The 23,321-nt window shown below is 46.1% G+C and overlaps 1 protein-coding gene across 4 annotated transcripts in view; it reads left to right on the top strand.

Annotated features, from left to right (window-relative positions):
• Positions 1–23,321, top strand: part of LOC132475054 (unconventional myosin-Ic-like) — a 78,969-nt gene that overhangs the window by 22,596 nt on the left and 33,052 nt on the right. For all 4 annotated transcript variants that reach the window (XM_060076021.1, XM_060076020.1, XM_060076022.1 and 1 more), the window contains 3 exons: positions 5,589–5,741; positions 6,147–6,262; positions 21,001–21,199. In XM_060076021.1, coding sequence (XP_059932004.1) covers positions 5,589–5,741; positions 6,147–6,262; positions 21,001–21,199 — 468 coding nt within the window. The remainder of the gene's footprint in view (positions 1–5,588; positions 5,742–6,146; positions 6,263–21,000; positions 21,200–23,321) is intronic.

The following is a 23,321-nucleotide window of genomic DNA, read 5'->3' as shown; positions in this document are numbered from 1 at the left end:
AGAAAGGTTGCATGGAGTAACAAAAGTCAAGAAACGTTACCTAATTTTTGGCCTCATTTTGGGATACAAACCAGACCCAATGCAACCAGAAACATTGGCTGGAATAATTATGTTTATAAACGGTTTCTATTCCAAGTCAAAACTTGCAGCTACATGATAATATAGGAACAGGCAATGACATCAAAAGCCGACTCAACAAGGCAAGAAACACATTCAGAATGAATTACAGCATCAACACCAAACTCAAGTTGTTCCAGAACTGGGTTCTCTCCACCGTACTATACAGCTCTGAATGCTGGAGGATGACAGAGAAAGACCTTTCCTACCTCTCGGCATTCCACACAAGAAACCTCAGAAAAATTATACGTATCTTCTGGCTTAACACCATCTCCAACCAGCAATTACTTGCTCGGAACAACCAAGAAAGTATAACGTCCATCATTACAAGAAGGCGGTTGAGATGGATTGGACACATAATGCGAAAAGAACAGGATTACATTACTAGAACCGCCCTACACTGGACACCTGAAGGCAAATGAAAGAGAGGACGACCCAAAGAAACCTGGTGTCGAACAGTTGAGAAAGAACTGAAAGCCATGAAGCAGACCTGGTGTTCTATCCAAAAGCTCTCCCAAAACAGACAGGAGTGGAGATCCTTTGTTGCTGCCCTACTTGCCAGTAGGCATAAAGGGCAGCAAGTAAGTACATGAAAATATTAATGATAAGAAAGAAATATATATAATTAGGCATGCAAGTTCTGAGTAAAGTCAGTTCTATCATGAGCTGCTTTCAGACATACTTTTTAGTCCTGATATTCCCCTAATGGGCCGTGTGTCTGGACAACATATCCTGACATTTGTACCCTGAAATTCTTCTTAAAAAAAAAAATACTACACCTGAGGTAGTATTTTCTCTGGAGGAAATGTAGATATTGTGTGAATGAGGCGTAGAAAGATATTTCTCCCACCACCTGGGAGAAGCAGCACCCTCAATGATAATCAGCCTGTTGCCTTTTGTTTGTTGAATGGTTAAAAAATCTGTTTGTGTATGTATGAAATTTTGCGTTAACATCGGGGGACCCAAGGAAGAGCAATCAATCCTAAATGCTAGATCCCGGTCAAGCAAGGAGAGCGAGCGGGTGTTACACAGAATTCTGCGACCCACCGAAAAGTGTGACCCAGGGGGCGCTGTTGCACATTTTCTGCAACATGCACGAGTTTGAAGCGTAGACGGGCATGAAGTCGTTCACGTGCGGAAACATGTGCAAGCTTAAGGCCCCGTCCACACGAAGCCGATTTCATGGCGAAACCGCAAAGGTCTTGTACGGTTCGGCCTTCCGTCCACACGAAGCCGGCGAATCCACTGACCGAAACCGTAAACTTCTGAAACCACCCTCGGAGTTGGTTTCAAATCTTCCCGGTTTCGTTTTGGATTCGTGTCGACGCCTGAAACCGACTGAAACCAGAGGGGAAAAATCCAGACATGTTATTTCAATGCATAAATATTAAGTGCTTAGAATTCAATGGCTTTTTATTCTCAAAATCCGAAGGCACCGATTTACTTCCATAGTTCTGCCTCCATCTGTGGTCAAACCAAAACAAACTAGAGTGACAGCAGCCACACTTATCCTACCTCTTGATGCGGAGGACATGGCTAAAAACGGATATGGTTGATCACGGTCAATATAAGGTTGAAATCCTGACACTCTTTAGTTGTACGGGCGTAACAAGATAACGAAAGAGATAGGCAACAGGATGATTTCACCGTGGAAACACAACGTCTTTAGGAGAGCTAGTAGAACAGCGAGTGAGGATCAGTACGACTCCTGGTGAATGCATCATGTCTTTGGCCAAACCTGAAAAGATTTTGGTAGTCCTGCAAAAATGTGGGAATTAACAAAAGAGTTGAAGCTTGATGAGACCAGAAGTGTTCTCGTTTTGATCATAATGTTTCAGGTTCTACAGTCTTTGGATGATATGACTTGAGGTTCAGTTCGCTTTGGGTCGATTAGAGGAGACTTTAACCAGTGCTTTGGTGAGAGAGAGAGAGAGAGAGAGAGAGAGAGAGAGAGAGAGAGAGAGAGAGAGAGAGAGAGAGAGAGAGAGAGAGAGAGAGAGAGAGAGAGAGAGAGAGAGAGAGAGAGAGAGAGAGAGAGAGAGAGAGAGAGAGAGAGAGATTTTCCACTGTTCAGAAGGAGTGGTGGGCAGTGTGTGTGAGAGAGCAGGGGCATGGGGAGAAGAGGAGGGAGGACCTGAATCAATGGAAGGTTGGATGGTCGAAAGTTCCCTCAAACAACTGTGTGGGCCATTCACAACACAGTTCCGTCCATCTGAAATGCAGAAGTCATGTCTAAGATATCTTAAAAAGTGACCAGATGTTAATGTTGGACAACTCTGACGGAGGCAAGCACAGATGTTATCGAGGGCTGGTTTTGATAGCTTCAAAGTGGCACCACACCAGGGGATGCCAGTAGCTGTTCCAGTGAGGTCAACCTGTTACTTTATTCAACCAATCCGAAATGTCATGGCTTGCATTTCTCCATCGCACACACTCACTCACCCACTCGCTCAGTCACTCCTCATGCTATAATTAATTGGTTGGCTTACCTGTGAACAAACAATGTAATGTCATGATATATAGGAACCAATTCAGTATAATAACGTATGTTGTTCCAGCAGCAAATCAGTCTCTGAAACAAGAATAATTTGTGTTCGAAACTCCTATAGACTTTCCAAGTGGTCTAATCTAAGAATTTAAGAGCATTCAATTGCATGGGATTGTTCATAACTATTTTTCAACTTAGCTCACCTCAAGCTAATTAATAGCTCCTCTCTCTATTATGCCCCCAGAGGCCGGATCCTAATGTGCAGTCTGACATAACAACAACATGTGCACCTGCTTTACTGTGTGTGTGTGTGTGTGTGTGTGTGTGTGTGTGTGTGTGTGTGTGTGTGTGTGTGTGTGTGTGTGTGTGTGTGTGTGTGTGTGTGTGTGTTGGCTCATCCCAACTCTTCCTAGATGATCCATTTCTAGTTTTCTAGTTGGTGTCTTATACTACGAACGCTATAACAGTCTTATACTGTTTCTCCCCATCTGCTCTTATCTGCTGCTTATTTCTGACATGGATTTGGGGAATCTGCGCAGTCTCATGAGTAAATCTCAGGATCTACTGGACAAACGCATTCACCAGCTCAAAGATGTAAGTCTCCCTTGCTGCTGTTGTAGTCTTTACTAACGTGTTGCACTGAATAGGGCTGTGAGGTATGGACTAGACTATAGATCTGGTGTGACAATACAAAGTGTATTTCTTAACAAGTATCCTGATGAATTTCACTACGTTGAGAGGGCTGGTGGGTCCTTTGCTTGCCACTGACCTTTCTGCTGATTGCTGTTTGGTTGAAGATATGTTTGGGCTTGCATTGAGTACAAAGTGAAAACCCCAACTGAAATGTATTGGATGTTTTCAAATGGCAAATAGCAAACTAATGCATCTTTTCTGAGCATTCTGTTTGAATGTTCGTGGACTAGCCTATGAGTCTCAAGGAGCTCAAACTTGATTCTATAACTCATGTGGGTAAAACATAATATTGCATACATTGTTTTATCAAATGATATCGCTTTAGGTTTGAAATATGTCCTATTTTTGGTCTCTCTGTCTCTCTGTCTCTCTACTGTTTAGAGAGTAATTAATCACAATTGTGTCCTTGTGGTACTAAATGGTGAGTTTTAAAAGAAAATCACCTTCTGTGGTTGTCAATGATGCCTTTTTGCGGTAACATTTTCTGTATATGACAGATAGTGTGTGTGGGTGTCTACTTTGTACAACATTCTGGTTATAATATAAATTAGGAGAATAGATTTCTTTTGGCCAATCAGATTTAAATCGTCACTGTAGAACTACACTCATTAATAACCCCTTCTGAAGCCAGGCCCAGTTTACACGAGGAAGCTTGCGGGTAAAAACGAAAATATTTTATCGGAAGTGCCTTTCGTTTAGACTGTGACAGCGTTTTGCGGCTTAAAAACGCAAAAATCTGAAACCAACCTCCAGAGTGGAAAAGTAAAATATGCTCCGCCGTAGCGTTTCCGTCTACACTGCCAAGGCGCGAAACTCTGCTCAGATCTATGCAGTGGCGTTTCTACATGTAAAAAACAGGTGGGGCTAGGCTCAGTGGCGACTGGTCATTCGGGGCAAGTGGGGCTCGGCCCCACCTACTCTCACAAGAAAAAAATAAAAATATATATAGATAATATATAATTATAATTACATAATAATAATAATTTTATATATATATATATATTTAAAAAATAATCTCCCCAGAAAGGGGTAGCGGGTTGCCACAGTACAGATAGTATTACTGAACAGAGAAGGATCAGTAATTATGTTTTGGTTTTCGCGGCGCAGATAAGAGCAGGAAGATTCCTCGCATGCGCTCAGACATGACGGTGTTGTGTGATAGTGTGTCACAGCACCACCTAGCCGCCTGACATGCATACCCAATCGAATTCCACACACTTTTGCGTCACCGTATGCACGCAGATTTTCTTCTGTTCAGATCGTCATCATGTAAACGTAGCCTCAGCCACCCAGCAAGTTAGTTTTCTTCCATTTCTAACAAAACCTTTAGGGTTTTCTATCTCCAGTCCAGGCTCCGTGCAGAAGTTCCGCTATAACATGCTAGGACTGTTGGATTCCAGATTAGGCCCAGGGTGTTTCATTATTTGATAAGCTTGGTAAGACGTTGGGCTGACATTGGGAGAGAATGTGGAGTGATGACACACACACGCACACACACCTCTCCCAAGAAGTGTTTCCATAAAGTTTTCCAGTGATGGCTCACTCTATTCTGAACACCACCGCTCAGTTGGAACTTTCCCCCTGCTCCAAGTTCTGAACCTTGTTGGATTCTGCACCAGACTACTGCTTTCTGTTTGTGAACCTTAGTGACATCATACGTCAGAGGAATAATTGACCCCACTCCAAAACTGTCAGAAACACTAGAGCTCTGATTGAAGCTAGGAGCCGTGGCCACCAGACTACAGTAGACTCTTCACCGAGGCCCCAACACACGAGGATGATGTTTGTTTCTCCGTAGGCAACAGTGGAGTGGGTCATCCACGGTGTCTGCTTGTTAATAAAGTTGCACATTATTTAAATATATGCTGTAGTTGAGGTGGTCCAAAGGCCTGGGACTGTGTCGTTTGTTGGTTTTTTCAAAATAATGTTATCTGTTTAAACGTTTATTTTTTTATATATTTATTTAGTTATTGAAGAGATTTAATTCAATTTGTACATAATATAGCTAGTGTTTTATTAAAACATGGTCTTCCTTTACTGCTTTGAGCAAAATAGAAATATGTAAAGGCTATATATATTAAACATTCGTACACATTTTGGTAGATAATAACGTCCTATTTCTTTGCATCCTAAAATCTGCATCGATTCGGAGCCTGAAAGGTATATCAATCAGGCCCTACTTGTTAGTTCAGTCTCTTAGTTACTTTTCTCTTGTGTTGTTGGTTTATACTTCATGACATCTCCTTGTGTTGTTGGTTTATATTTTATGACCTCTCCTTGTGTTTTTCAGGTAGTGCCAAACGACAGGGGGGGCATGATGGAGTCAGCCCTGACAGCTAGAGACCGAGTGGGGGTCCAGGACTTTGTCCTGCTGGAGAACTACACCAGCGAGGCGGCCTTCATAGAGAACCTGCGCAAACGCTTCAAGGAGAACCTCATATACGTGAGTCGTGTGGTCAGGGTGTGAATGGGTGTGGTTAGGGTGGGCGTGGTTAGGTTAGGAGTGAGCTTGGTTAGCGTAGCAGTGGGCGTGGTTATGCTGAGTGGATCTGGTCATGCATTTGGGCGTGGTCAGGGTATGAGTGGGCGTGGTTATGGTGTGTGGGCGTGGTCAGGGTATAAGAGGATCTGGTTATGGTATGTGGGTGTAAGTTGGTGTGGTTATGGTGTGTGGGCGTGGTTAGGATGAAAATGGGTGTGGCTAGGATGAAAGTGGGTGTGCTTAGGATCTGAGTAGGAATAGTCTATAAAATCAGAATTTAGATTATTAATTAAAGACTGTGTTCTCTACTAACCCTGACCCTGAGGACAGTGGGGTACGGGGCACTGACCCTGCTCTCTTCCTCAGACCTACATCAGCTCTGTGTTGGTGTCGGTGAACCCCTACAAGGACCTGGAGATCTACACCAAGAACCACATGGAGCGGTACCGCGGGGTCAACTTCTACGAGGTCTCACCCCACATGTGAGTCTCAACCCCTCTCCCTTCCACCCGTCTACCCCTCCACCCATCTCCCCTCCACCCGTCTCCCCCTCCACCCGTCTCCCCTCCACCCGTCTCCCCCTCCACCCATCTCCCCTCCACCCGTCTCCTCCTCTCCCTCTCCACCCATCTGCTCCACCTGTCTCCCCTCCACCCGTGTCCCTCCAACCGTCTCCCTCTCCACCTGTCTCCCCTCCACCCGTCTCCCCCTCTCCCACTCCATCCGCCTGCTCCACCCGTCTCCCCTCCACCCTTTCCCTTCCACCCCTCTCCCCTCCAGCCGTCTCCCTCGCCACCCGTCTCCCCTCCACCCGTCTCCCTCTCGAACCTGTCTCCCCTCCACCCCTCTCACTGTTCACCCGTCTCTCCCTCCATCCCCCTCCCCCTCCACCCATCTCCACTCAACCCGTCTCCCTTCAACCCGTCTCCCCTCCACCCCTCACCCCTCCACCCGTCTCCTCCAGCCGTCTCTCCCTCCACCTGTCTCCTCCTCCACCCCTCTCCCCTCCATCCGTCTCCCCTCCAGCCGTGTCCCTCTCCACCCATCCCCTCTCCACCCCTCTTCCCCTTCACCCATCTCCCCTCCACCCGTCTGCTCCACTAGTCTCTCCCTCCATCTGTCTCCCCCTTCCCGTCTCCCCTCCACCTGTCTCCCCTCCACCTGTCTCCCCTCCACCCGTCTCCCGGCCACCCGTTTCTCCCTCCACCGTCCCTCCCTGCCACCCGGCTCTCCCTCCACCCATCTCCCCCGCCACCCGTCTTTGGAACTAAGGATGAGGCATTTCCACCCTGATCTCACTCTCTGGTTTGGGGACACACAAGTGTGTGTGTGTGTTTGTGTGTGTGTGTGTATGTGAGTACTTTCCAATAAGACTCTTCCCACTATAGTCAACAATATTGTGTGTGTGTTTACAGGAGTTGTAAATGGCATCTGGCAACTAGCCTAATGTTTGGCTGTAAAACTGTTTGTGTGATTAACAACACGTATCTCTCTCGCTCTTCTCTTCTTCTCTCGCTCTCTCTCTCTCTCTGTCTCTCTCTCTATCTCTTTCTCTCTGTTTGTGTGTTGCCTGATGGTACACACTTGTACACAACACACAACACTTGTTCTCCCTTTACTATAAGAACGAGAGATAGGGGTATTCCTCTGACCTTGACGTGACCCTCACACACACAAGACACTCATTCCACGGCTGACCCTGGTGTCTTCAGCGCCGGTTGCTTCAAGTCAAAGCTGAAGTAACATGGAGCATTCTGCATTCTGGGATGTCTGGTCCTAAAGGGCTTTGTTTGTATTTCATACAAGTGTGGATGAAATCCACTCGTGTATTTCATACACGAGTGGAATACCTTCCAAGAATGAGGGCTGTTATTTAGTTTGGTTTATTATTGTTTTCTTAGATAAGGAGGTTAGCTTCAATGAATAATGTTGTGATGAACCCCCTGGAGGTTGAGATGTGGAGATCGGCTTCCTTTGCATGTTTCCATAAACCTAATTTTAACTGGACTAGAGTTTTCTCAACCTCTAGTTATAAAAAGGGGTAATTGTTCAATGGAAAGTGTAGTATACTATACATGCAAATCAATTATTAAATAGCTTTTACTGTTATTCAGGGATGAAAAGTGCATTGACATTTTAAAATGCAAGGCAACTACTATTGGTTAGTTGAAAATAATAATCATCATTGAGATTAAACATCTCTTCGAGTGTCCTGGCCAAAACAGGCAGCAGTAGCCTACAGCCACACATAGCATACACACAAAACATAAGAAAACTAAAACTGTCTGCAGGGGGGAAGGGGGATATCAATATCGCGAGACATTTCGGGAGGCTCAAGGAGGGGAGTAATATTAAGTTTGAGCAACAAAGTGTAGGCTTGTGGTGGACTCTTTAGGCCTAATTCATCATACTGTGTTATAGACATGTTTTCGTAGCGTTATAGGGACACTTACTCTTTAAGATCACATCACTTGTGTGTTGATATGCCAATCGGCACGGTGTTTGAATTGAACGTTTTTTATGACAAAATGAACGACCTTGTTGAGGTGAGAAATTGTCTGTTCCCTTCTTTTATCGTTTGGCAGTATGGTAAGAGTTCGTCCATCGGTTGTCTGACCAACCCGATGTGATCCTAGGGCGATATCTTGGACGTAAGTCATACCGTCCAGTAGGGTCTAGGTCGTCGTCAGACACCATCACAGTTGAGTGGTGTACAGAGTCACAGTCAAGGGGCAACGAGTCAGCAACACCAGGTGTGTCATAGCTCATGTCAGCAGCAGGGAGGTCATCCTGGGTGTCGTCGTATTCATTGTCTAAGACCTCAGGGTCGTTTTGCACTGTCGTCACCGGGTCGGTGTGCCTGCCAGTAGAAGGTGAGTCCCAAGTGTGGAAAGGTTGAAAAACTGAAAAACTCCAGCATCCACGCCCGTGTCCAGCCTACTCAGCCTGTAGTTGACGTCCCCCAGCTTTTGACTGACACATAATGGGCCTGTGAACAGGGGTGCTAGTTTTGCTGTAAAGTTGGACTGCGCATCAGATCTAGGGTGTGTCTTTGATATGACAAGGTCACCTACAGCAAAGGTAGCCGGACGGCGTCTCAAGTCATAATAGTGTTTTTGTCTGTTGTGACTGTTGTCGAGTGCTGCTCTTGCATGGTTGTGAGCTTCCTGGAGGGAGGCTCTAAGAGTCTCTGGGTAAGGCACACCGGGTTCGTCCACACCGTCACAGGAAGGTTGTGTAATGAGGTCGAGCGGGGTGTCCAGCTCCCGACCATACAGCATCATGGAGGGACTAAGTCCTGTGCTCTCATGGGGGACTGTACGCAGTGCAAAGCAGATTTGGGAAAGAAACTTATCCCACAACGTGTGCTTGTCCTCAACGAAGGCACGTATGGCAGTTTTGAGTGTTCTGTTCACCCGTTCTATTGCGTTGGTTTGAGGGTGGTAAGCAGTGGTGAGCCTGTGCACCGAGTCAGGGGTCGAAGAGACATTTTCGAACAACTCACTCACAAAGGGCGAACCTCGGTCAGAGATAAGGTAGGTTGGGGCACCGTGTCTGGCAAACACTTCACTGACAAACTTCCCAGCCGCCATATGAGCTGTCGCTTCTCTGACTGCACACACCTCAATCCACCTGGAGAAATAGTCAACAAAGACTAGTAGGTACGCATTTCCTGATGGCGTGCGGGGCAGTGGACCCACATAATCCACTCCTGGGTACTCCCAGGGTCTCTGAGGCAAGATAGGGACCATGAGGCCAGCCGGTTTCCTCTGGCATGGCTTGGTGAGTTGACAGATTGAGCACGAAGTAACATACCGCTTGATGTCTGCTGCCATTTTGGGCCAAAAAAACCTGAACCCTAGCCTAGTGTCCTTCCTGGTAAGAGCGTGGAGGGGCTCAGCATGACGTGCATAGTCCTGGACAAAACGACGATAATATCCAGTAAGTCTTACATTTTTCACAGAGGATGGGGTTTTGAACTCCACCACCGCTCTGATTTTGTCCATGTCTGGTTTAATGCCTGTGGCTGTGATCCGGTAGCCGAGGAAAGTGAACTCACTCAGGCAGAACTGACTTTTCTTGAGATTCAAAGACAGACCAGCAGTTCTCAGTCTGTTCAGTACTTCCTCTAGATCAGCTATATGCTGCTCAAAGGTTGGGGAAGCAACAACAATGTCATCCAAATATACAGCACATGTTTTGTAGACAAGGCACATTGTGCATTAACTTCTGAAATGTGGCAGGTGCGTTGCAGAGTTTTGTGGCAGGCGGTTTTTGGTCGTGATTTTTCGGCAACTGCCACCTGCCAGTATCCACGAGCGAAGTCCAGTGTTGTGATGAACTTCCCTCTTGCCAGAAAGTCAAGCGACTCATCTATACGTGGAAGGGGATAAGAGTCCTTTTTCTGTGACTTGGTTCAAGCCACTAGAGTATAAGAACGAGAGATAGGGGTATTCCTCTGACCTTGACGTGACCCTCACACACACAAGACACTCATTCCACGGCTGACCCTGGTGTCTTCAGCGCCGGTTGCTTCAAGTCAAAGCTGAAGTAACATGGAGCATGACACTAGAGTCCACACAGAACCTAGGGTCAGAACCAGGTCTGGTTACGATCACGACTGGGGCAGACCATGGGCTAGTAGAAGGCTCAATGATGCCGTCTTGCAGCATCCGTTGTACTTGCTCCTCGATGATTAGTTTTTCTGGGGAGGTGTGATATGGAGGAAGGTTTAAAGGTTTTGCATCTCCTCTATCGATCTATGCTCAGTCAAGGTAGTGCGTCCGATATGACCATCACACATGTTGTAAAACTGGGTGAGGAGCCTGAAAATGTCCACTCTCTGCTCCTCCTCCAGACTTGCCTCAGCAACTTTAGCCATGAGGGTGGACTGCAGGGTGTCTAGGGACATGACGGTTCCTCCTTCAATGGGTGTTTCGAGAGAACAGTCATCATCCACATCCGCCATAGGACAAGGGACGTCATCCATGAAAACAGATCTGGAGGGGATATGGACGGTTATTGAGGCTCTGATCATAAAATCCATTCCCAGTAGGGATGGGCAAAATGATTATTTTCCAGGAATCAGTTCTTTCAGTTCAGTTCACTTTAACGATTCGTTCGTTTGATTCGTTCGTTACGTCAGATTACGTCATTTGACAGGGAATCTCACAGGTGTCTGCCCCACCTCCCCCCCCCCCGCGAGGCTCACAGGTGGGCCCGTCCACTGATGCATTTTGTTGAGATAGGTGTTATGGCCTCGGACAAGGTCTGCTCTTACAGCTGAAAGCGAAAAAAAAAAAATTGACTTTGGCCCTCAGCGGTGTGTTCCAGGGAGCCATAGACTCATTGTCCTCAATGTGGCCCAGAACACGTTCTTCTTGAAGGGGCGTTGTAGGTGGGTGAGGCTCACTTAGCGTCTGGAGGGAGGATTGCCTCGATGAAAAGTCCTCCCTCCCCTGAAGTTTCCCGACTGCCTGGGGGAAAATGGGGAGTCGGCCGACCTGCCATCCATTTCAGTCCTCGGATCACCATCGTTATGATCAGTCACCGGGGGGGAGGGGGCAGGCCTCACCTGAGATTGGGTGGAGGTGGATGACATGTGGGTCTCAGCGTTGCAGCTCGGGCAAGTGCATGATGTGAATCCGGGCCGAGAGCATCTAAAGCAGTAGGGCTCATTGTTTCGGTTCTCCCTGAAAGGTGTAGGAGGATTCTGCTGGCTCCTCTGCCCGAGGTCCATATGGAGCTCGTGAGCTTGCAGCAACAAGTCTATCGACGAGGGGATAAGTGTGCCGTATAGGGATACCCTTTATTTCTCCAGAGAGTGTTGGCAAATCCTCTCTACCTGTTCCGGCTGCGCTGGTGGGGTCTTTAGTTTTTTAATTCACTCAACATATGTGGGGAGGGGCTCATCCTGTGCCTGGAAGCGGTCTAGAATGCCCCTCAGGACACGTTCCTGATTTTCAGTTGGCAGAAAAACTGTTCTAAAGAGCTGGCTGAACTGTGACTAAGTGACGACATGTGAACTGAGAGCTTCAAACCATTTTTTGGGTTCTTTTCCGAGGAAGTAAGGCAGTTCATTCAGTATCTGAGCATCAGTCAGATTTAATGAGGTTCTGTACGTTTTCACTGCCCATTACCATTCCTCAGGGTTAACTGTAGCATCTCCAGTGAACACAGGGGGCTCCAGCTTAGCTTGATACAATGCAGAAGCAATCATCCTTGACGTGGTGCTGAGGTCAAGCAAACGTGGCTCTAAGAATGAGTCTGAGTGTCTAGCCGGAGCTCCAGAGTGGAATAATGTATCCTGAGGTATGGGCTTCTCAATAGACGCGGTAGGAGTGTGTGGCGTAGAGGTGGCCAGGGCAGTCGGTCTCACTACATAGGCTGCAGAAACACCATTGTCTTTTTTTTCTGGTCGATCCCAGTGCGTCAGTATGCTGCGCTGCAGGCTCAGGGAGTCATTTAAACATTCCCGCAGTCTCTCAACTTGTGCCTCTAGGTCCTGGACCTTTCCTTCAAGGCCTTCAGTTGCATGAGTAGGAATAATATTATTTGTGAGAGATCGATGTCTATGTCAACGTCAGAGTCACACTCATCAAGCTGATTGTCTGGGTGGGAAGCCATCATGCTTCTACACTTTATATTGTACACCTTAAAGTTACTACAACAGTGTTGTTTAAGAGCAGAAGAAAATTAACTGTCCACAGAGTGCAGTTGAATAATAATCAACCCTTAAAGCTTCACCTAGCACTGTGTGTACATGATTTTCATTAGCAGTATACACAGAAAAATACCACAGAGAAATGCATTGCAATGCAATGCAATGTGCGAAAAATAAAAAATAAAATTGACTCAAATGACAGATAGAAAGACACAATAATCAATACCATGAATCAACGCAAAATAACTGTATACTACTATCATCGGGTGAAAATAACCGTCTCTAACATGCAAGGAGATACTTTTTTTTTTTTTTTAGTCCAGTCCATCTGCGAAAAAGAAAAATAATCCTCAATCCGTGGAAATCCAAGGCTGTAAACGCGCGGTGCTCACGCGACTCCAACGTAAACCACACAGCAGCAGTTAGCTTCGGGAGGTTAGCCTTCGAAACAGCACGGCCACGTCCGGGGAAACTGCAGTAAATCCACTCACACAGCTCCCAAGGTGGAGAAAGCAGTCCGGTCCGAGCTTGTGAAGAGAGGTCCAGAGTTTATTCGTTCGGGCAGTGCAATGGTGTAGGTCAGGGTTAGCATGAAGGAGGCAACATGTGAGATTCTCCTCACGGTACTTTTATTATGCTATAAGCTTCTGACCATACCACGCCAGGTCTCCACGGCACTATATATATTTACCATACGTTTGGAAAGTCTGGGATTCCTGCCTACAACAAATCAGTTACTAAATGACATATAATAAAAAGGGAGACTTCGTTCGTATACTGCTGTTTATTCTAGCCGAGCGGAAGAAGCCACACTTCTTCACTCATCGTTATCTCATATAACCCAACAAAAGAAGGAGGCGCAACCTAGTGGCGCTACATATTATAAACCTGACTGTTACGCCCCGTGCCCACTACCTCCGTCCGTTGACTGATCCCCATTGACTTTGAATGGGGACGGACGCGCAATGCATTGTGGATCCGTCCGTTCCGTTGGAGCCTTTGGCTCCGTCAAGAAGTTGAAAAATTTTCAACTTTTTCGGCAGCAACGGATCCGTCATCCAATCAGATCACGTATGCAAATTTAAGCACTGTGACACGACTCGGGCTCTGACGATACTGGAAAGCGGGAAATTGGGTAATCTTGCCTCGCAACAAGCAGGAAGAAGCGGGAAGAACCCGGCGAAGCGATTTGACTGGCTGACGGATGCCTCTGCAAAGACTACTCCCCCATCAGTCAGCCACGCCTTCCCACGTCCGTTGACTGACGGAGGTAGTGGGCATGCCCACTACCTCCGTCAGTCAACGGACCGGCGATGCAAGAAGACCCGCTTTCCAGTATCGTCAGAGCCCGAGTCGCGTCACAGTGCTTAAATTTGCATACGCGATCTGATTGGATGACGAATCCGTCGCTGCCGAAAAAGTTGAACATTTTTCAACTTCTTGACTGAGCCGAAGGCTCCAACGGAACGGACGGATCCACAATGCATTGCGCGTCCGTCCCCATTCAAAGTCAATGGGGATCAGTCAACGGACGGAGGTAGTGGGCACGGGGCGTTACAGTGTGTGTGTGTGCGTGCGTGCTTGCAGTCAGTCAGCACCCGCCGTGGTGTGTGTGTTGTGTCAAGTGTTGGTTGGCTGCTTTTTTAGGTGCGCACTACTGACCTCTCTCCAGCATAAGGCCTTTCTACACTGCCAAGCCAGTTCGGTCGAAGCTTGGCATGCCCGGCGATTTCACTATCTTATCGCAAGTTTCCTGTGTAAAACCGAGGGGTGAAATCCCCCGTTCGTCACGGCGCGGGCTTTCTTGGTTCACTGGAGAAGGCGGGGCTGCGCACAGAGTCTAGACCTCTTTAGAATAATTTGCATATTCCCGAATGTCTTTATTTTTTTATGAATGAAGACACCCACATGCAAGAATGAGTTCATGTCTGAGTGTAGCCTACAAACGTGATTATTTACAAGTGCAAAAACGCCAACATATTCTTTATTTTGCTTACCACTTGTTTTTTATCCCGACACAAGCCTCGTAAGGACAGTTCCTCTGCGTCTCTCTCGTAGATCTTTCAACGTCTTTGTTTAATACGACTGCATCACCTTCTCTCACATGATCAGCAGCTCGCGGATTTCACTTTCTCTCCAGTTGGAACTGCTCATGATAGTATCGCTGCGTTGTCTCGGTGGAAACAGTGCAGCAACACTGTTTCCTTACTCCCCCCCCCCCCCCCCCGTGCAGAGAAAAAGGTGTGCATAAGACGGCATATACACTGCCAAATATGCCGACAGTAAAGGAGGAGCGGCTTTACGTGTGGCCTTTGCCTTATGAGACCCTTTATACACACTTTTAGCTGGCAGACTCTGCTGGAGAACCAGGCTGACAACTTTTTCACTTTATCTTCATATTTAGGGTTAAGACTAAGAGTTATTGGGGGACAAGATCAGCAAATAAAGTCATTCAAATACCAACGGGATGTCCCCCGCTCGGCTACATTATGAAATTACTTATTTTTATTTTTTTATGCATTAATCAAATCGCGTTTTCTGTTTTTAAAGTGATCAGGCATGACATTTACATGATTAGGGCATACACTTGTTTATATGTACGTCTTTTAAGAGTCATCTAGTGCTTGGTAGGCATATGACTACGCCAGCTGACGGGCCTGCGTCGCAGTTCCAGATGCACTTTCATTAATCAATTTCTTGAACTAGCCTTTGATAATGTTCTGGCCTGCCACCTACTGGCTGGAAAAATGGCCCGAGGCCAAACTTAGTTGCCGACCCCTGCTATCCACCTTATTCCGCCACGCCCCTTTTAAAATGTGTTTGTCTTCCGCTTTGTGTTGACACTTCATCCCATCAGTCTCCTGGATTGCAGAGCTGGTTGAGGGTTCTGTAGAAATAACAGCATCAGACATCAGTAAGTTATCAACGATAAGGTTAATCATTTTGCTGCCTTTCAACATAACCAGTTCTGGACATCAAATTAGAAAGCCTTGAACTGATCTTATCTTGTAGTGCTGTTCATTTATTGAGGTCAAGCCAAGGCATAGTTACGGGTATATGCTGATCATACTCATTAGACGCTAGCTGGCTAACGATTAGCGAAATTGATAGCTGTTAGTGCTAAAATGTTATCTTACCTTGGAGCCTCAGAAGCATCCGACGAGCCTCTTTTGCCGGAGGGATAACATATTTCTCGGGGTATGGGTGTTGGTCTGATGGTCTGCCGTCCACAAAATTAAAAGAACAGAGTAGGGTTTTTTTGGAGGATTCTTCAAATTTAGCGCCTTTAGCCACATACGCCGGTCCTCATCGCTGGATGGCGGAGGATGAAGATTGAAGGTTGCCCCACATCATTCTGCCCGGGTTTCCCGTGTACAACATAGTATTGTTGCAAGGATACCCGTCTTTTATTCCAGTTGTTATGGCTGCCCCGCACGGAACAAATAATGCTGGTCATCTTGACTAAAATTGCTAATGTATTGTGCCACTGATAACGGACAGAGTTGCTCAACCGGAAGAACACAAAACTGAACCAATATGGCGCCCCCCCTTGTTTACGCGAGGAATAAGGTGGATAGACAGAACGTCTTACCTGGGAGAGTTTGTCGCTGCCGTTGTCTTGACGTGCGGTGTGTGCGCGTGTGTATTTGTCGCTGCCTTTGTCTTGATGTATGGTGTGATGCATGTGTGTGTGTGTGCGTTATCGTGTATGTTTGTGCGTGTGTGCGTTGTGTGTATGCGGTGTGTAGGTGCGTTTGTCGATGGCGGAGCCGTTATGTTTAAGGGCAAGTGTTGCTGCGGTATGTCCCCGACGCGTGCGTGTGTGTTCTAACATGCGCGCGTGTCAATGGCGGAGCCTTTATGTTTCAAACATAATGGGCCCTATTTTAACGGTCTGAAACGCAAGTGGGAAGCGCAAAGCGCAAGTAGCTTTGTGGGCGGTTCTACGACGCTATCGCTATTTTACAGGCGGATAAATGACAGTTGCGCCGCGGTGCAAGTGTCAAAAGGGTTGGTCTGAAGCAGCCTAATTACCCGTAGGTGTGGTTTGGGCGTAACGTGCAATGAACCAATCAGAGCGCTTTCTCGCATCCCCTTTAAGAGCGATCGGCGCTTGTTCCATGGCGGATTGCTATTATGATGGCGGATTTACCAGGCGAAAGCCAAGAAAGGTTCACAACAGATGATGTCCAAAGGAGGGAGAAAATAATTTATTTTTCGGCTAAATCTCCTTCAAATCTTTGCAACTTTTCATTTTTTGTTTTGTATTATTTTTTTTCATTTACGCCTACGAACATTTGGACAAGTCGAATAAAAAATGTCTCAAGGACATACTATACTTTCCGATGTTTTGGGCTCACTTTCTCTGAATCACAAGGTTATGAATGCATGGTAATAATTGTACAATGTAGCTAAACAATAGAGCGGAGATGTCATTAGTTTGCTTACCTCACTATATACGATGCAGCTCCTCTGACAGATGAGCTCTCCTCTCCAGTGCTGCTGCTGGGGCATTTGGATGTAATGGCATCGGCACATGCAGTTCAGCATCACGTCTCATTAAGTCCTCTAATCTATCCTCATTAATGTCATCGACACATCCATGATTCATGGCAATGTTGTGTAAAACACAACATGCCACAAAGAATGCTGCGACTTTTTGAGGACCATACTGTAAAGTACCACCTGACCTATCCAAACACCTGAAGCGCATTTTCAGTATTCCGAATGTACGTTCAATTACACTGCGTGTTTGTGTGTGTTTCCTGTTGAATACAATTTCGCGCACTGTTGCTGGCATAAGAAATGGGGTCATGAGCCATGTCTTCAACGGATAGCCGTTGTCCCCTAACAGCCACCCATCCAAGGGAGGATTCCCCTTGAATATGGCAGGAATGGTCGAGTTTGCCATTATGAAAGAGTCATGGCTTAAGCCAGGGTAATTAGCAAAGACATGATTTATTCTACCATTATCAGAAATGACTTGGATATTAATCGAATGAGTTCCGTTCCGGTTTATGTTTATGAGTGCGTTTGCTGATGGGGCACGTAGCTGCACATGGGTGCAGTCTATAGCACCAAGGACGCCAGGGAACCCATACTTGGTCCAAAACTCCTGCTTTGTTCTTTCCTGGCTGTCAGGTGTAACGGGGAATTTGATGTATTCCCCAGCATGTCGGATTAGACCTGACGTAACTCAGTGGAGGCTTCTCCATTGAGGAGAGGGAGGAAGATCCTCCTTGACATTGTTGAGAATAAAAAATGTAGATTGCCCAGACTACTGTAATGAATTAATGCCCTACTGTAGTGAATTATGGCACTAATTCACATTAGTGAATGAGTGCCATAATTCACTAATGTGATAAAAGATGCATTCGGGCATCTTATATTATTCCACACGCGTAGATATTAACTGCGAGCGCGCATATGATCTCTGCGAGCGCAAAACAGCCTCTGGCGCGCGCATATTACCTCAGCGCGCGCAAAACAGCCTCTCGCGCGCGCAAATTACCTCAGCGCGCGCAAAACCTCTCGCGAAAGATGTTTTTACGCTCTCGCTCAAATTTAATTTTGGCACTATGGGGGAGGGAACCAAGGCAGGGCGGGCTTTCCTATGATTGACCGTTTCTGAAGCGCGATATTTGATTGACAGCCCTCCTCACATTCAATTCTGAATTGTACAGTAAATGGCTGAAACGATAGTAACTTATTGTAACTCTAGATTCTATAAGTATAGGCGCAGCCTTTTAAGGCTATCGCTATTGGGTTATCCCTAGGCGTGAGCCGTAGCACTGAAAAATTTGTAATCCCCGACCACCAACAGCGTGGGCCTCAATTACGTCCACGTGTGGCGTGCCTCAACGACGTCCGCATTTCGCAGATATCGGGTGCCGGCGGACGTTCTGCTCCCAATAAACAGCTTTTCTTCAGCTATTTAAAGGACAATGAGGCTGACACTTAAAAGGCTGCGCCTATACTCATAGAATCTGGAGTTACAATACGTAACTATCGTTTCAGCCATTTACCGTACAATTCAGAATTGAATGAGAGGAGGGCTGACAATCAAATATCGCGCTTCAGAAACGGCCAATCATAGGAAAGCCCGCCCTGCCTTGGTTCCCTCCCCCATAGTGCCAAAATTAAATTCGAGCGAGAGCGTAAAAACATCTTTCGCGAGAGGTTTTGCACGCGCTGAGGTAATTTGCGCGCGCGAGAGGCTGTTTTGCGCGCGCAGAGATCATTTGCGCGCTCGCAGTTAATATCTACGCGGGTGGAATAATATAATACGCCCGAATGCATCTTTTATCACATTAGTAAATTATGGCACTAATGTGTCGCCATAAATTACAACCAATAACTTCAGTCATTGAGGGCGAAAATAGGCCCTGATTTTTTTATTTAATTTTACAAATCAAGAGTAGGCCTGATTTGACTAATGGGCTTTGCATCCTTTCCTTCTGCCCTTGTAGTCCAAATACATGCTGCCCACCAGCTTTCAAATTACAGTGATGCCACTGGTGGCTTTGTATGAAATGTATTCACATAACTATCCCTCCCTACTATTTTGGAGTTCACCAAAACACCCTGAAACAACTTGAGTCTCACATTCTTATGCCACCATACACCAACAGTGCAAGCAGGCCAATGGCAACCAAGCGAGCGGTCCTTCCTCCCTCACTTTAAAAACTACCAGCCGCCACTGACGTAACTGCATGTATAGCCGAACTTATTGGCGATTGTGAAATGCGTCCAATAGAACTAAGGGGATGCTGGAACGACCCAGATGCATAGAAATGCAGTGCCGCTGTAACTTTCACTGCAACGGGGAGGGCATAGGGACAGCGTGCATCACTCCCCAGCTCATCTGCCAGGAGATGGCAGATATCTGTGACAGCCTGACGGGTCAGGCGTAGCTTACGCCTGCATTCCTCCTCACTCAGGGAGAGATAGGTGTGTCTGGGCCGGTAGACCCTCTCCCCCCGGCGTCTGATCCTCTGTCCCAAGACGTATTCCATTCCACTGTGCAATAGAAAAATTATGAGCAACCTCAACTTAACTGGTAAATTGCAGAGTAAGGTTTTAAATGGACTTACAGAAGGTGATTTCGCAGTCTTCAGAATTTATTTCGCAGTCTTCAGAATTGTGGTTCCTGATTCTTGACGGACAACCCACTTTGACAGGTGTCCTTATATACATGTGTCTCTTGCCACTATTGGTCAACCAGGTTAATTTGATCCGTCATTACGCCTGCTACAATTCGGGTGAATAATTTGGGTAAATGTGTACGCTAGATTTATGCCTATTTATTTTATCTTTATGGACACCACAATGATTTTCCTTGTGTGGTAATATTTTATTTTCCTTGTAATTATGTATGGTTTGCAAAAATAGGAACTGCTGTCCGTGAAGATGAGAAAAGCAAAGTGTATGCGCGAGGTGCACAAGCAATCCGTATGCATCGCATGCGCATGTATGCATGCGCCCTTAAAATAGCATGTGTGTGCGTTTCCGTGTATGTTCGTGTGCATGTGTGCGGTGTGTATGAGCTGCAGACTGCTTAACTTTGAGTAACTGGTGCGACAGGCCTGTTATTATAGTAGTAAGATTATAGTTCTGTCTATAGACAGAACGTCTTACCTGGGAGAGTTTGTTGATGGCGGTGCCGTTATGTTTAAAAACATAACGTCTTACCTGGGCGAGTGTGTCGCTGCGGAGTGTGCGTGTGTGTTCTTACCTGGGCGCGTGTGTCGATGGCGGAGCCGTTATGTTTAAAAACATAACGTCTTACCTGGACGAGTGTCGCTGCGGTGTGTGCAAGTGTGTGTGTGCAAGTGCGTGTGTGTTAACTGTGCGTGTGTCGATGGCGGAGCCGTTATGCTTAAAAACATAACGTCTTACCTGGGCGTGTGTCGCTGCGGTGTGTGCACGTGCGTGTGTGTTCTTACCTCGGCGAGTGTGTCGCTGCCTTTGTCTTGACGTGCGGTGTGTGCGCTTGCGTGTGTGTGCGTGTGTATGTGTGCGCGCCTGTGTGTGCGCTTCCGTGTATGTGTCGCTGCCTTTGTCTTGACGTGCGGTGTGTGCGCGTGCGTGTGTGTGTGTGTGTGTGTGTGTGTGTGTGTGTGTGTGCGTTTCAGTGTATGTTTGTGCGCATAGCTAGCTGCTCTAGGGTGTGTTGACCTGTGAAGAGGACTATCAAATGACAGACACCAGCGTACCCTAACACACAGCACTTGTGGCTCTCTTGCTTTGCCCTGCACCTTCAGCTGCAAAAAATAACTCGGGCACATATGAAAAAGCTGGAACTACAGCAAGTGGGTGTGGCCACGTTAAGACAGAAAGCACCTCAATATTGGAGTAAATGTTTGCATCTGACAGGCGCAGATCATACACATGTTCACTGTAAGGTTGTTTTATAACAAAGATCATTCAGCTAGAGTATTTGAGCATCGACCCGGCACTCGTCATTCCCTTTTTCAACATCCTTTCATCTTTGATGCCCAGTTTAGGGTTATGTCTGGGTCCTTACGTGCACCCACATATCTCCCCCCTCTACAGCTACGCCACGTCGGACAACTCATATCGCTCCATGCGCACAGAGCGCAGGGATCAATGCATCCTGATCTCTGGCGAGAGCGGGGCGGGCAAGACGGAGGCCTCCAAGAAGATCCTGCAGTACTACGCCGTCACCTGCCCCGCCAGTGACCAGGTGCAGACCGTCAAGGACCGGCTGCTGCAGTCCAACCCCGTACTGGAGGTGAGCTGGGGGGACACTCGGCACATTCTTTGGATTTAGGTTATTGGTCGGGGAGAAGGTTCAATTGTATTCTACCTCATTATAACATCTTGCCCATTTCCATCTATCACAGTCCTAGGCAAATTACACACAATACTACACAATACAGGTTAGTATACAACATGATACACACAGTCTCATAGAATCTGTTATCATGTTTGCAGCAGCAAATGGGTCCTTTCACACCAGACGCGTAGCCAATAAAAGATGCGAAAAAATATAGACGAAATTTCAGCCGAAGAATGACAGATGGACTATTCAACGTAGCATTGTGAAGCCAAGCTTATGCTCCGGCCTTTCACTAAAATCTTTGATGTATTTGGAGGATTAAATTATGCTGGAATATTTATTATTATTATGTGCGCATCCGGATGATATTATGCATCTTAAAGACTTCGTTTCACGTCTCTGGTACTCCCACAACAAGTAAACACTCAAAGTAGGGGTTTTCTCGGCCATGGTTGAGAAGGAATAGGGGGGAAAGGAGCTTTGGCTTTCACTCTCTGAAGTCCAGATTGAACTGCGAAATGAGGGGGGAAAGGGATTGTAATCCCGGAGCTGAGCTGCCGGACTCCCGGAGCTGAGCTGCCAGCAGCTCCGCTCCGGGAGTCCGGCGGGAGCTCGGGGGGAGCAGGGAGCAGGGAGTCCACCGGACTCCCTGCCAGACGGACACATAGCAAACTGACAAATTCGAAACTTTTCAAGATATTCTACTTTTAAAATATAATTTTTTACAATGGGAGTCAATGCGAGGACGGCAGAGCCGTCTGCCCATTCACTGACACTTCAACAACTTCATACTTCGTAATTTGGTCAATTTCGAACAGTTAAACTTCGTTCCAACGTTTAACAAATCAACACACTTCAAACTGTATTCAAACAGAATTTCGGACAAATTTATAATTTGGTAATTTTTTTTCATTTCATACCCGTTTCGTATATTTCCAGTTGGCTATTTCCCAAGGCGGCTATAAAGCTAACCATTGCGGAGCCTAAACAACGTCAGAAATGAAAAATAATGTCAAGCTTAAACTGTTATGTGTTTCTTGTTACACTTGCGCTAAAATGATTAATAGATTGGAAATATGATTGTTATATATCGGGCGTTTGTCTGTGGGGACCCCCGTTTATATGACTAGAGCAGGGGTCGGCATCCCAAGGCATGCGTGCCACCACTGGCAGGTGGCAGCATAATCATTGGCACACTTGAGAAAACAAAGCAATGCGGCAGCGTAATCATTACTACTGATTTATTTTTTGCACTTTATTCTGTTTTGGGGCATTTCCTCCCAATGCAAATATGTTTAAATGAGTTACTGAAAGCAGTGTTCTGAAATGGGATCAATTAATAGTATGTAGCCTTAACCTATGTTGTGAGTAATAGAGAAGAAAATATTTAACATATTGTTGCAAGTGGCCTGTATGCATCGCCTTCACATGGTTTTGCAAAGCTGTACATGTCTTAAAGATATGATTTGGATGGTTCCAACATTCTCATATATTCTCGTCTTTTACATTTCTCACATGGCAATTATGTTTTTAAATAAGTTTCTGAAAGTGGTGTTTTAAGATGGGACATATGTAGATATAATTTGTAATCCCATGTTGCAAATATAACAACAAAAAAAACATTATACAATTCCTGGTCTTCTGGAAATGTTTTTGTTCGCTGTGTCATAATTCAGCTTAATGTTTAATATATTGTTGCTTAAGGCACACTCATTAACGAGAAAATTTCAAACTGGCACTGCATGTTGAAAAGGTTGCTGACCCCTGGACTAGAGGCTAGGTGCTTGCTACATATCCGGGTTTACTACCGGTAGAAGCTAAATGCTAAAAACAATGCTTGCCTGTCTAATAGTAATTAGTGGTGAGGGAGGGCCATCAGACTTGTCACTCAAACATCCGCGCCAATGGAGATTTGATTCATGACGTTGACTGTACATAGTTCTCCGGTTAATGTTCTTTTAGTTCTAGTGAGATATTTCAAGTTGAAGTTAAAAGTTAAGAAATGTGTTAATTTTATGATGACTATTTTGAGGGTTGTTTTATTTTAGCTCATGTAACAAAACATACATTCTCT

This window comes from Gadus macrocephalus, chromosome 16 (assembly GCF_031168955.1).
Source record: "Gadus macrocephalus chromosome 16, ASM3116895v1".
Classification (NCBI taxonomy): Eukaryota; Metazoa; Chordata; class Actinopteri; order Gadiformes; family Gadidae; genus Gadus; species Gadus macrocephalus.
The sequence above is the reverse complement of the archived record's forward strand: the minus strand, read 5'-3'. Positions and strand labels throughout refer to the sequence as shown.